Here is a 14,347-nt window from a genome sequence, read left to right as displayed (position 1 = left end):
CTGCAGCTAGTTGGAGAAGACTCTCTCCTGCCCAGAAATAGGCAGAGTGACTTCCCCTGCTCCCCACCCATCGTCCTATCCCAAACACACCCATGTGGACGGTCACCTCAACGTCTCCGCTCAGCCCAGTGCCTGCACTCTTCCTGATGAGGGTTAAGCAGGAGCGGCTGCCTCTCCCCATGTCCATGTTGCAGGCAGCTGCCTTCTCCTCAGCTCCCACCAAGCAGAACAAGAGCCAGCCAGCTCTCTCCAATCCCAGGATTTTCCTGGGATACCAATAATGATGGGAGGTTCCAAGAAGCCTCGCTAACGCAGGCAGGCCTTGTGAGTGGGTAGTGGGAGGGATCAGGGCTTCCTCAGCATCTGTCAGTCCCTGGAGCAACTGAAGGGGCTCCCTACACCAGGAGGAAAAAGTGGGGCCAGCCCCTGTGGGTTCCCAGTGCCTGGCATCTCCCAGTTCCTCTGCCCACCCTCACAGATACCCTCCATGGAGCAGCACAGCCCCGAGGACAGAGGCAGCAGCCCTGAAAGCATTTTCCAACACAACTACATTTATTCACGTTTACACAAGAGACCCCCAAGGCACTGCTTCCCACCCCCCAGCCCCTTCCCCCCAGGCCTCCCTTCCTTTCCTCCCCCATTCAGCCACCCTCTCCCTCCTCTCCCCTCCCTCTCTGCCCTCCCCATTCAGCCACCCTTTCCCTCCTCTCCCCTCCCTCTCTGCCCTCCCCATTCAGCCACCCTCTCCCTCCCCTCCCCTCCCTCCCCTCCCCTCCAAAGCTAAGGCCCAGCAAGATCAGCACTGGGGAGGAAGAAGATTTTGACTGCTTTGGGGCACCAGATGCCAGACCCCCACCCTTGCGGACTGGCACCAGAAAACCTGCCCGGAAGCCCCTATTGGCTACAATGCCGCTTCTTCTTCTTCCTGGAGACCAAGGGGTCACCCTTTCTCTTTTGAGACTGTGAGGGACCACCCAGCCCCCAAGCCAGGGATTGCTCCCCAGAGACTCTGAGCCCAAGCCCTGGGTGGGGTGTCTTTTCAGCAGGCGATGCGCTTCTGAAGAGAGGTCGCTTCTTGGACATTGTGGCAGGAGAGGCTGCTAGGCTGAGGCCTGTTCTCGGAGCAGATGGGGAATGAAGAGCTCCCTGGGGTCCCCACTTTTCCGGGCTGAGAAGGCCCGAGGCAGGGACAGGGCTCTGGGGTAGCCACCAGGGCAGCAGCTTATGCTGGGAACCCAAGAAGAAGGCCAGGCTGGGGAGCTCCTCCTCCTCACTTGACCCCTGAGCCAGTCCGTGTGACTCCCTGACAGGAGATCCTCCAGGGAGATCCAAGGTGTCCTTGGTCCCCAGGCCAGGGCACGTGGGTCTGTGGTCCTGGGGAGGAGAGGTTGGCCGGGCAGCTCTCAGCCCAGGGGAATCCTGACATCCTAAAAGCACAGCAGAGTCTTTGGACCTGGCCATGCCAGTGCGGGCTCTGCCTCGTCCCTGAGGGTCCCGGGCAGCCGTCTGGGGTGGGCACGTTTCCATGCCAACCCCTTGTTGGGGGTCAGGGACGTCTCTCTCTGCTCCTTGGCCAGCTGCAAATTTAGAAGAACTTGAGTCCAACCAGGCCATGCCATGACTAGGGGCTGCCCTCGAATGCTCTTTCTCCTTCAAGGGTAGGAGGCGCTTCTCCACTAGCTGCGGAAGGAAAGAGGGCACTTACTGGGACTGCCCTGGGTGTGAGCAGGGCCCAGGGTGGTGGAGACCAGGACACTTGGGCGGGAGGCAGGGAAGCCTGAGGCAGCTGGGCTTTATGCCAAAGAGAGAGGGTGTGGCTCTGCCGGGCATCCCGTTGTTGGGATGCAGCTTGCATCCTGACTCCCCTCCCTGGCTCCTCTCCATCCTACTCCCTCTGAACCTGCATCTTCCCACCCCGGAGTGGCTCCCCAAGAAGCCCAGCATCCCCAGCAGGGTGGGGTTAGACAATCAAGTGGGCCTTGTGTGCTGGGTCCCTCCTGCCCCTGGGGTACCTGGGCAAGGGTGAGTCCTTCCTCCTGCTCCAGCTCCTGGCTTAGGGCTGAGAAATCCATCTGTGGATCTGGGGAAAGCAATTCTTCCAGGAATCGGGGGTGAATGACGGCCTCCACCTGGAAACAGAAGGAAGAAGGCGTGAGCTTCCTGGGCAGGGAGTAACCCGGAGCCAAGGACACACAGAAGAGATGCAGAAAGCTGCAAGCGCCCATCCCCACCCTTGTGGGGCTGTATCATATCATGGTGACCACCAGCTACAGACACAGACTGCAGACCTGGTAGCATACGCACACACAGACAGAGACACACAAACCACACACAGACACACAAACACACCCACATATGGCACAGGAAAAGACACAGACACAGTTAGCATACACACTCCACACTCACACCCACACACACACACAAAGACACACGGTAACAAATCACAGACACAAACACACAGCAACACACAGACACACACAGTCACGTACACAGACACTCAAATCCATGGAAATACACGCACTGCTGAGTAACTAAGGAACAGAGCTTAATTCTAAGGACCTGGGAGTGCTACCCCCTGGAATCCTGCAGACCCCAGCACTCCAGGCCAGCCCACCTTGGTGACAAAGTCTTTCTGGGAACACAGCTTGTCAATGTAGCTCAGGAGGCCCGGGTCTGGGGGTGTCCAGTCCTCTTCCTGTGGCTGCTTCACTTCGCCCTCTTCCCGTTGTTTCTCGGGCTCCCCTGTGGCCCCGAGGGGAGGCCCCAGCAGCTCCTCCATGATGTCCACATACTCCTGCACCACTTCTGGAGGAATCTCCTTGGGGACGTTGGTCTCCGCTGGCCTCTGGGGCCTGGGTGGTGGCAGGCGGGCCTTGGTCTCTGCTCGCCGGTGGGGCCTGCGTGGTGGCAGGCGGGCCTTGGTCTCCACTGTCCTTTGGGGCCTGGGTGGTGGCAGGCAGGCAGTCGGGGCCTTGGTGCCGGCCTTGCTGGGAAGGTACACTGAGGCAGAGAGGGAGGAGGATGGGTGTGGTGAGGGCCACTCCTGCTGCCTGCACCACACAGGGGAGGGCAGGGCTTGGGGATGTGAAGTGGGTCCCAGGTGGGTCAGGACCACCTGAACCGCAGCACCCCGGAGGAGGCAGGAGGGGCACATGTGAGACAGAATCGCTTGGGAGGAAGTTCGGAGCCACCAATATGCTGTGTACTCTCCTCGCTCATCCCTGCTTCCTGGGCAGACCATGTGTGGAGTTTTGGATGAGCGAGGGGAGAGAGTAGCTAGGAAACTTGACCAGGTCAATACCCAACATATGCTCCCGGAAGTTGTCCTGTTGGAGGGAGAAGATTTCCCTCTTGAAGGGAAGCATGTGGTGTGGGCACGGTGGCCTCCCTTGGCCCCTTTGACCTTTGCCATGGCTCCTGTGGGAATGTGGGAAGCCATACCTGGCTGCTTGTCCACCTCAGGGGCTGGAAGTCCTTGAGGTTCAAGCCTCGGTGGGGCTGGAGGAGGCAGGCACTGGGGCCCCTTCATCAGTTGCGATTTCTGAATCTGCATCTCCTCCTCAGCCTCAAACTCCAGGAACCTGGGGGTGAAGGAGGCCCAGGCTGTGCTGAGAAGGTCCAGACCCCCTTTCCCCAGGACCAGGCAGCGGCCGAGGGCAGGGATGGGAGGAAGTGCCTCCGGTGGACTGTCCAGGCCTTCACTAGGTGCCATCCCCCAGTCCCAGGAGGGAGCTGCTCCCAGAGTTCTGGGCTCACCCTCCCTCACCCAGCCCCTGCAGAGCCCATGGCATCAACGGGGCTTCCTGACTCAAGTCAGGGCCACGATGTCCAGGAGGGTCCCAGGGGATCCCTCCTCCAGGTTTCAGCTGGTCAGGGGTGCGGTTGATGGCAGAAGGCATCAGGGATGATGCCCAGATGCAGGAGTCCTGAGGCTGGGACTGTGGGCCCCTCAAAGATAAGCCAGGGCCACAAGGCCTGGGAGTCCAATGATCAGGAAGAAGCACAAGCTGAGCCCAGAGGACAGGGCCCCTATCCCCTGAGGCTGCTGTCTGTCTGTCTTCACGGAGGGGACTGCCCAGGAGCAAAGGCGGTCAGGCCAGAGATGGGGCTCACGGTGTCCTGGGCATAGGTCTCCCCGACCCAACTCCCTGGTCGGGCTGGGATGGGAGAAAACCGACTTCTGGCCACTGCTGTGAGGAGCCTGCACCCCACTCTTGTCTATAGTCACTAGCACCCCTTCTCCCCATCCCCAGAGCTGGAGGTGACCCACTTTGGGCTGCGATGCTGGCTGCTCCCGCTATGACCTCCAGTGTCAAGGCAGGGGTAGGCCCCAGGCCAGGCAGGGCTGCTTCCCAATAGGGCAGCACTGAGACCCCAGAGCACTCTAGGTGGTAGGAGCAGCTTCCTGAGGCAGCCAGGGGCCCAGAGCATCTTGTGTTTGTCCATATCCTCCTCATGCTCCACGCTGAGAAGCCACCACGGCCACCGGGCCTCTGTCATTCACTCTCACCCTGCCATGCGGGCCCTGCACCCAGGACCCCACACTCACTTTTCCGCCATCTCGTAGAAGATCATCCTGTCAAAGTTGCTTGTGTGCTGCCATTCCCGCACGGCCCGCCACAGTCCCTCCTCCAGGCTCATGGTGGGCTTCCGCCGGGCCAGGGATCGGAGAACTGGGCTGTAAACCAGTGCAGTCAGTCCCAGTCTATAAGCCCACCATTCATCCCAAGCCCACCTGGTCCCAACACCTGGCCCCTGTCCTCGCCACACCTGTCCTGCCATGTCCCTGTCCTGTTCTCTCCCAGGTGGGCTCCTCAAGCCCCAGGACACGACGGCAAGATCAAACATCAACACAAGCTACCAACTGGCTTCTCCGACTGCCCCTCAGGTCCTCAGGGTTGAGAAGTGAACTCAGTACTATGGGTGGAACATGTGTGCCCCCAACATTTCTGTGCTGAAGCCCTCAGGGCCAGTGTGTCAGTATTTGGAGGCAATCAGGGTCAGAGCAGGTCATGAGCGTGGGTCCCAGTCATGGAATCGGAGCACTCATAAGGCCAGGAGGAGATGCCAGGGCTCTTCCTCTCAGCCATAAGGGGACACAGCCAGAGGCAGCTCTCTCCAGCCAGGAAGAAGGCCCTGACCAGACACCCAATCTGCTGTCACCTTGGTCTGGGACTTCTGGCCTCTGGAACTGGGAGACATGAATGTGTCTTGATAAAGCACCCAGTCTATGGGATTTGTTACGGCAGAGCCTGAGCTGACAGATACAGCGTGAACACAGAATGACCTGGGAGCTAGGGTTAAAATGCAGGTTTCAGGGCCCCAGGACTGAGTATTTAACCAGCTTCCTGGGGACTCTGGAGTAAGGCAGCCCCTGGGGACGCAGCCTCAGGGTCCCGGAGCGTGAGGAGCAGGAGCACACGTCCAGAACCAAAGCAGAGCCATGTCCAAGCCCACTGCAAGCAGCCAGGTACAGCTTCCCACATTCCCACAGGAGACATGGCAAAGGCCTGTGAGCCTGGGGCAGCTCCACTCCAAGAATCAGGGTCCCCAGTGCACCGGGACTCTGCTCCAAGGGGGAATGCAACCAGTTCCAGGGTGCGGGGGCAGTGAGATTCTTGGGGATGAAGATGGGGTCACCTTTCACCTACACCCCAGGCAGGGAACTTCCCCAGGGGAGTGGCCAGTGTGTTGCAAGGTGGATGTGCTCAAGCTCCCGTTTGCTCATCAGCGGGAAACACAGGGTCACAGAGGCACCGCAGTGTGGAGAGAGGTAGGGACTGGGAATGAAACCACAAACTCTTCCAGATGCTGACGTTGCTGCCTCACAGTCACCACAGTCCACGGCCCTGGGCTGCTGGGCTCGTAGTGCACTCAGAGCTATCACTGGAGCCTGTGGCTTTGGGGAGTTCTCTCCTAGATGGCCTAGTCCTGATAATGATAGTAATGGGGACAGTAATCATAATTGCTATCATGTAATGTGTCATAGCATGTTCCAGGCACTGTGCTATGCATGTCATATGTGAGCTCAAGTCATCTCTTCACCATCCCCTGAATGAAGCATCATTGTCCCTTTTTCTGGGAGGGATTGAGGGTGAAGATGCAAATACCTGCCCAGCATCGACCCCAGTGTGGGGCCCAAGACCATCCCCCTGTGAAGGCTCCACCACCGCTGTGCTAACTGGACCTCGGCAGAACTGCGGGCATGTACCAGGTTCCATCTGGCCCCTGCAGCTCCTCCTCCCAGCCTGATGTGATGTGCTCCTGGCCATCAATACTGGGTCCAAGGGGAGGCACTGGGGTGTGTACTCAAAGACCTAAACCCAAACCGTAGCTCACGTCACACCAGAAACCCTCTCTGACCTGGGTCTTCTGTAAACATTGTTGTGAAAATTATTGAAAGTAAGGATTGACTGGACTCATGGGACAATGACGGGCAGTTGAGATGAGGCCCCTGACAGTCTGTCCTGAGCCGCAGCCAGATTAATGTTGTTGAAAATGTACCTTCCCATAGTGCAACCCATCACCCTCACAACCGCCCTGCAAGCTCCCCTGAACAGCGGATGAACAAGCTCTCCTGTCCATCCAGCAGCCACTTTACATGTGAGCTGCAGGACAGCTCCGGAGCCCCGAGGGCACTCACATGAGGAAGCAGGAAAGTGCTTCGGTGTCAGGACTCTGGGGAAGGTGCCTCCGGGCCAGGGGCTTGTAGTGCTGCCAGAGTCGGAAGTTCTCATAGACACTCTTGGGGTTACAGGAGTTGTCCGGCGGGGACTTAGTCTGGGAGGAAGCCAGGCTGCCCTCTCCATGAGCCCCTTGTGGGCCTGGCCCAGCATTCGCTGGAAACACGATGGGGGGCATCTGGGCAGCTGGTGGTGGTTGTGGTGGAAGAGGAAGGCCCTGGGACCAGCCTCCCTCACAGGCCTGGGTGCCCCCAACCACCTGGGCAGCCATAACAGGCACCACAGGAGTAGCTGCCAGGAGTAGGGGAGGCGGACACACGACACCTCCGCAGAGGGTGCCTGGAGCCTGCCAGACGAGGGGGGCCTGAGTTAGGACCAAGGTCTGCGCCTGAGGGGCCTTCACAGGCCCCACCTCTGTCCTCATCTGGACAAAGACATTGGAAGCCGCAGCCCCACTTGGGCCGTGACCATCCTGTCCTGCCACCAGAGATGTGCTGGGGAAGGCAGGCAGCACCAGGGGGCCGCCTGTAGGAACCCCTGCAGTCATGAGGGGTGGCCCCTGTGCTGGGCCGGGAGCAGGTGTGGCAAACGGCAGAGCCGTGAACACAGACAGGGAGGTTCCAGGGTTCATGGTCACGCCCGGTCACAGCACTGGGTATGCTGTGGAGACAAAGGAAAGAGGTGAATGAGCTGGGGTCTCCAGGTCCACACTAGTCACTGGGGAATCAGAGGGGAGTCCCAACAGCTGAGGGCATGTGACAGGGAAACAGTGCAGCTTGCAAGTGTCCCTGAGTGTGCATCGTATGCTCTATTCCTCCACGGGAGAGTCGCTCCACTAGAGAGCCTGGCCCCGGTCACCAAGACTCCCTGACCCCTGTCCCCCAAGAAGCAACAGCTAAGCCTTCGCTGCCGAGGGTCTCCCTGGGGTGTCCCTGGCAGACCCTGTCAGCCTCACAGGATCTCCCAAGCCATGGGTCAGGGATGAGTCTCTCAGCAGCTTGGTGGTCCTCAGCGTGCTCAGCAACAGGTGAGGGGCCTACCCCAGGGCAATGCTTGGCACTCAGAAGGCCGACAGGAAGTCAGGAGCTTCTGAATATTATGGCCCCATCTCCTCTTCAATCAGCCTTTTCCTGAAGCTGTTGTAAACCCCTGTCTTTCCTAGCTCAAACACAACAAAAGAAAACCACTGGATGGAAATCTTTCCCAAGCCAGTGCCCTACGAACCCTGAAGATAATCCATAACTCGTCATGCCCTGCATAGAAGTGATTGTCCTGGCACCACCAACAGCAAGTGCTAAATAGGGGTCAGATTCGGGCCACCCTTTCCTCAGTACTTGATGGTCCCAGCTGCCACTCAGGAAGCTCTGTTCCCAGGGAGCAGGTGTGAGAAGCAGTGGTGGAGTCCCCTGAGATAGTGTCACTGCACAGCCAGCAACAGCTGCACACGATTAGAACACAGCCAGCAAATGGTGAGCAGCAGGGCTATCAGGGGAGGTGTCTAGGGATTTTCACAGCTGCTGCTCAGGTTACAATAGGTAGTGGGATAAGGAGCCCATCTCTGGTCCTTCTCCTTTGAGCTCCCAATAACTGAACATAGTGGCCAACCAAGAACAAGAGGTTCTTGGGCCACGGGCCAGGGAAGGCAAAGTTGTCTGGAACTCATCTCTATTCAGTAGCACCTCCTGCAGTCTCTAGTCAAGGGGAATAAGGGATACAGCACATGCACCTCATCATTCAGGACGCACATCCTAACTTGAATAATAATATTAAGAGAACCATCTTCCTATTTGTGCGCTACTCTCCTTCCTCTACTCAAGGAAGTAGAGGAAGGAGTAGAAACCAGCCTTTCCAGACCCTTCCACTGAGAACCAGAAGAATCCACACCTGTCCCCCATTCATGAGGCTGTATAAATGGAATAGGAGCAAATTCTTCATCTCCACAGTAACACAAAGTGCAGAGGACAGGCCATGAACTAGCAGACAAGAGGAAGTGGGTCTGAAGACCTGAGCTTCCACAAACAGGCAAGCAATTCAGAACAACTCAGGAAGCCCAGGCCCTGTGTTGCCTGAACTTCCCCATCTGCCCCCACCCCTGTTAAATCAAAGCCAACAGCTACCTGAACTGACAGAGAAGCCAGCTCTGGGAGGGAGCTGAGAGGCTCCGGGCTGTGGCAGTTACAGTAGCCCCCAGCCTCGCCCACCCAGAGGTTGTCACTACAAGGTCTGTCACAGTCAACCCACTCAACAGTTTTCCGGCTGAGACCACTTCTACCCACTCCTCCCTAAGATCTAGAAAACTCCAGTCTAAATTCCTCTGAACACTATGGAAGGGCACCTTCCAGGTGCCTGAAGACACAGCACAGGACTCAGGCTTGCCTGTCATCCTCCCGGGGCCACCAGCACAACACGATCCCACCACTCCCTACAAACACACAATGACATGACCTGTCTCCCTCTAGAAAGGATCAATCCATCCACTCCAACCTTTCCCCTACACGGTGTATTCCCCCAAGCATCTTGGTCCACCTCTAAGGATTCATCCTCCCTAACCACAGACTCAGGGTGCCATGGCCATCCCCAGGTGTGATGTCCTTGGGGACATCCAGTGCTCCCTCCCTCAACATCAGCCCTATCAACTGTCCCCAGGGGCAGTGTCAAATTTGAATTCCCAAGGAGTTGAGGCATGGCAGACTCGGATAATGCCCCCATCCCTACAGGCTCACCTCCATTTGAAGCCATCCCCTCAGGCTGGGCACTGACCACCGCTGTCTGGCAGTTTCCGCAATGAAAAAAGTCAAGGGTAGGACCAAGAGCGTGACCTGGCTCAGCAGATGCTCCTGAGTCCAAGTGGAGCAGGGAAAATTTGAATGTAAATAGGTTTGGAACATAGGCCCCCAGACATTCTGCAGAGGGGGAGGGGCAGTGGGCAGCTGGTAGGGGTGGGGGACATTCTGTGAACGGCTTCAGCCATTAGGCAAGAACCTGAGTTTCCCTTCCAACTGGACGGCAGCAACACAGATGGTGTGCATCTCTTTAGGCAACTTTCAAATTGTCCTGACTCACAGCAAAAGCTAATACCTGATTTCCCCTTTACTTCCATTCTTTATCAACAGACCTCCTTTCGTGCCAATCAACACATGCTCCTTCCCACTTTGGCTCTTTCCCACTCTTGATGACTTTCAACAGGGGATGCACTTCCTGAACACAATTCAGAACATGTTTTCAGTCTGAAAACACAGGGGTTCTTAGGAAGGCAAGGGGACTGGGTGTTTGAAATCAGAATGGTCTCAGCTGATCCAGGCTATTAGGTGGTTGTGTGCTCATCATTGTTTCAGAAGCAATCCTTGTGCCCCCAGGTCATGTATGTTGCTGGAATCTCTGTCCACACCAGCAGGCCAGCCTTACTTCCCATCCCCTTTGCTGGAAAGCCTCAATCCAGGAAAGAGTGACTATGCGACCTATAGCACCAAGACCAGAAATCCTTTCATTTTGTTTCCCAGCATACTGTGCTGGTGTTAAATATTTATTTTTTGTCTTTTGAATGATTTTAATTTAACCAAGCAATACTTTTGCATGGTTCCAAATTCAAACTGTGCACAGTGGAATAGGCAATGACCAGCCTTCCTCCCCTCTCTTTTCCCTGGCCACCACATTTTCTTTCTTGGAGGAAACAGGTGTTATCTGATTGTTTTTCATCTTTCCAGAGATATATTATGCAATCAAAAGCATAATGAAGCTATTTTTGCTGTCTAAAAATGCTTTCAGGTTTTTTGGGGTAAAAATTAATATATTAGTATGATTCAATGTTTTCTTCATATTTATAATGACTAGTAATGTGGCTCCTCTATTTCTGTAGGTAAATTCCTAGGATAAGACATTGTTCCATTCCTTCAAATCAAAAGAATAGAGTGGCAGGATTTAGCAAGTATGAATAATGAATACCAAGTGGAATTTGAACTCAAGATAAACAGTGAATTAGTTTTTATTATAATTGTGATCCATGTGATATTTAGAGTATACTTTTACAAAAAAATCTGTTTTTCCTTTATCTGTGTTAGTCACATTTCACTGGGATCTTGCACTTTATCTGGTAACTCTTCCCAAAAAAGTGCAACATATGAAGTGATTATTGTTAACTCTCCACTGTGAGAATGAGAACTTGCAGTAAGCAGACTCAGGTGTGAATCTTGGCTTCACCACAAAACACAACCATTGCAGAAAACAATAGCGGGCTGATTTGATGAGAGGAAGTCAGGAGTAGCCATTATACCCTTCTCAGCTTCCAGGTTTAGTGGCAGCAAGCACAGTTGTAAGGGACAGGAGGGCAGAACACCATCTTTTTCTTTCCTAACATAAAGCAGCTTACAATTCCTAGAGCTGTGGTTTCTCCAGGAGTTAGAAATCCACAACCCATGTTCATTCTAAGACACGCCAGGATGCTATCCACCAATGTCCCATCCCCATTCCCATGCATCCCCTCACATGTGTGAATCCTGGCTGGCCTCTGTCAGCTCACTGTTGGCTTCATCTTCACCATACGTTCTTGCTGTTTGGAATCTAGTGTCATCGCACGTGCTTCTCTGCGTGGGAATTATTGTAGCCTGTCTTTAAAAAAACTTCATTCTCGTTTTCACACTGAGAATCACTGTCCGTTTATCAGCGTCAAAATGACAGGAAAGAACACTCATGTTCTGTGTTGTGAACAAGGGGAGTGATAGGAAACCGGTCAAAGGAGATGAGGAGTGAGTACTCAGAGCACAGCAACAAAATCTTCGGAGACACACACGTCATTCCCTGCTGGGCGGGGTAATTTTGCACTGATGGGAGGGTGTTGGGGAACGGAACAGGCCTTCAGCCAGACCAGTGCACATTGCTAACATTCACTGAAACACACCCTGTTGGCACTTACGAAGCGTTTACCCCTTCTGAAGACATTTGGACTCAAGAAAGGCAGAGTTGCAGGAAAATGTAAGAGGGACCACACTGCAGGGGCAGGCGGTGGATTGCAAGTCTCAAGCCCAGGGTTCTCCCCTCCTTGCCCCAGTTGTGTGAGGTCATTCCTAACTCCTGTCCAATATCCTCATGAATTGCTGGTTTTGTCCCAACTCTAAACCTGAATGGTCCAGCAAGCATTTCTATGAAATGCCTCCACAGTGGCCACTGGGAGGGGAGTGACCTCCACACAGTAACTGCCTGTTTGGGTGCTCCCAGGCCTTTTGTCCTCTGAGATAGAACTGTCTTCTTACATGCAGCCCTCTTCCGCTGTGCAACTCTATCTCGATCTTAGCTGAGAAGATCAACGGTGAGCAATTCAAGCAAAATCATGGTAAACTTGACAAAACAAAACAAAACAAACCGTAAATGCTTTGGAGATCTTTCTGAGGACTAGACCTTTTATCATGGGGCAAACTTAAATGATTTTCAATCAATAACTTCATCTAAGAGGGATGTTGAGGCAAAAATATCATTCTCAGAATTCTTGGTTGCTTCCTCCCTTGTCAAGTCAGTCAGCGGATGCTTTCTCAAGATTCTTACACATGGCTTTGATACAGGATTTGAATGAGTCTTTTTCTGACCAGTATACAAAAACTATACTGTGGAACAGTGTCTTGTCTCAATTCTGCAATCACTTCTGTGCATGTCTGAAGTCCTAGACCCCAGGAGGAGAGACAATCAAATTAGCCAAAGGTAATTTGTGAAGACTGACCATGGGAGGTGGTGGCTAGAAGTCCTCTGGCCGCTGCTCTCTGAGCATGCCCATAGAAAGTCCTGGGCCACACTGACTGCTGAGAAAGAACATCTCAGGGCTTGGATCCCCTGTTCAGAGGACACATGCTCTTCCACCCCATCAGGGAACAGTAGAGGAATGGCGGCTCCATGCTGTGTCCTGCCCAGCTCTCAGTCTCTGCACTTGAGGCCCTGGGCCGGCATAGACGTGAAGGCTCTTCAGTGTTATCACATGGAGACAGATGACAGGAATCCTGCAAATGAGCAGAAAGGATGTGACGATTAAAGTTTCTTCTGAAGCTATTACATGTGACGATTAAAGTTCCTTCTGAAGCTATTACAAACTCAAGTCACTGAGTTGCTTCTCTACTAGTTTTTTATTGCCAACTGGAATTCTGCACTGTGTTGCAGAGTCGGGGGTGGGGGAGTGTGGAATTGTTCCCTTACTACCTGCTGCTCTGTCAACTGAAATTGATCAAAGCTATAACAAAAACATTTCTAGAAATCATTTGAATGCGGTTGGGAAAACTCTGGGAATGGAGTCAGAAGAAGGTATATTTTGGAGTATGTTTTCAGGTCTAAAATTCTTTGCCACAAATGTTCTTTAATGGAATCTCCAGACTGAGTAGGAAAACAGGGCATACTATTTTTTGAAAGGAATGAGCAGGAATGAAATAAATGCAGGCCAAAGGGAATGCAAAACATGCAAGTTGAGGATACTTTGCTTTAGGACAAACCCTCCAAAGGGAAACCTTTCAGCAAGAGTGTTACCTAAGTGCATGCAATGCAGGTTTGTATTACTGAAAACTGGGAGTGGCCGTTGCGGACGCGCTGGTTTCTCAGAGGCACTGTCACGGAGGTTCAAACGAGAAGGCCTTGTCTGGCCCCAGGAAGCACCCAGGTGCCTCGTCTCTCCATTTCCCCATCTCCAGCAGGGCGCTCCCAGGGCGGGCTCCAGGCCTGCCCCATGCGCCTGCGCACGAGCCTTGAGGCAGGCGGGGTTCCAGCGCGCCGAGGCCGCCCTCAACCGCTCAGAGCGTCTGTTGCTGGCGGTTCATGGCGGGGAGACTGGCAGCGCGAGAGCAAAGGGCGGTTACCAACGGCCTTCGCTCTCATGGCGTCCTTCTTGGTGTTACCTAAAAATAAAGCCAAGTGTGATTAGAAGGTAATCGCCTCCTGGTCATGCTCCCACTGGTCACCAGTGTCCGCGGGGCGACCCCACATTGTGGCCAGAGCAGGCCTGTGGGGGCGCTCAAGGCGGGCGCGTTCATAGCTTTCCTAGGGGGAGCCCTGCGGGACGCCCAGGCCTTGCTCTTTTCCTTGCTAGCCTGGCCCTGAAGTGAGGGAGGAGGGTTTAACAATGCAGTGGAACCCCAAAGTGTGTCTCTGCCGTGCCTCTCCTATTCCAAACAATGCAGAAGCTTGAGGAAAACCTCAGCAGTTGAAACCGTGATGCAGTTCAGCGAAGAAGTAGTTCCTGTCCTCGTAAAATCAGTGAAATTCTCACGAATGACCTCACTGAGTAAGTTGTGAAGCTTGTTGACTTGATCAGAATGATCAGCCAGCATGCATGTTCTAATACACTCATTTGTCAATGATGTGAAGAGCTGCGAAGTGGAAGAACAGGCCATTAGTCATAGTCTGTTCACTTAGTAGCCCAAGTTGTTTGTGGATGCAAGAGTGTGGCCAAAGTCAAGAAAAGCTTCTATACGAATCGCTTACTTATGTGGAATTTACAAATAAAAAGTAGTGGTATATTATTTGTAAATTGTAGGCTACACATGTATCTAAAATTTACTGCACACACGTGTGTATCTTGGGTGGTTGGGTTAGTGTGTACTTGAGAATGTCAGGAAGATTTATTTTGGATTTTGGAGGGTGTGAGATTTGTGGGGATGGTTTTGTGTATGTGAAAATGTGTTTATATGAATTCTTAG

The 14,347-nt window shown here is 53.8% G+C and overlaps 1 protein-coding gene and 1 long non-coding RNA gene across 2 annotated transcripts; both read right to left on the bottom strand.

The window, feature by feature from the left end:
* Positions 1 to 894: 894 nt before the first annotated feature.
* LOC696420 (NUT family member 2D-like) lies at positions 895 to 9,437 on the bottom strand. Its single transcript, XM_077947931.1, is given in 7 exon segments — positions 895 to 1,680; positions 2,013 to 2,129; positions 2,615 to 3,000; positions 3,442 to 3,581; positions 4,550 to 4,678; positions 6,644 to 7,343; positions 9,407 to 9,437. Coding segments are annotated over 7 exon segments (2,274 nt in total). The 5' UTR covers positions 9,423 to 9,437.
* Positions 9,438 to 10,641: 1,204 nt separating this feature from the next.
* LOC144331011 (uncharacterized) lies at positions 10,642 to 13,384 on the bottom strand. Its single transcript, XR_013397840.1, has 2 exons — positions 13,182 to 13,384; positions 10,642 to 12,664 (listed from the first exon to the last, which is right to left on the bottom strand). It is a non-coding gene; the product is annotated as an uncharacterized LOC144331011 (long non-coding RNA).
* Between the last annotated feature and the right edge of the window lie 963 nt (positions 13,385 to 14,347).

The sequence above is a fragment of the Macaca mulatta genome, chromosome 9 (assembly GCF_049350105.2).
Source record: "Macaca mulatta isolate MMU2019108-1 chromosome 9, T2T-MMU8v2.0, whole genome shotgun sequence".
NCBI classification, from domain to species: Eukaryota; Metazoa; Chordata; class Mammalia; order Primates; family Cercopithecidae; genus Macaca; species Macaca mulatta.
This window is presented reverse-complemented; position numbering and strand designations above follow the sequence as displayed.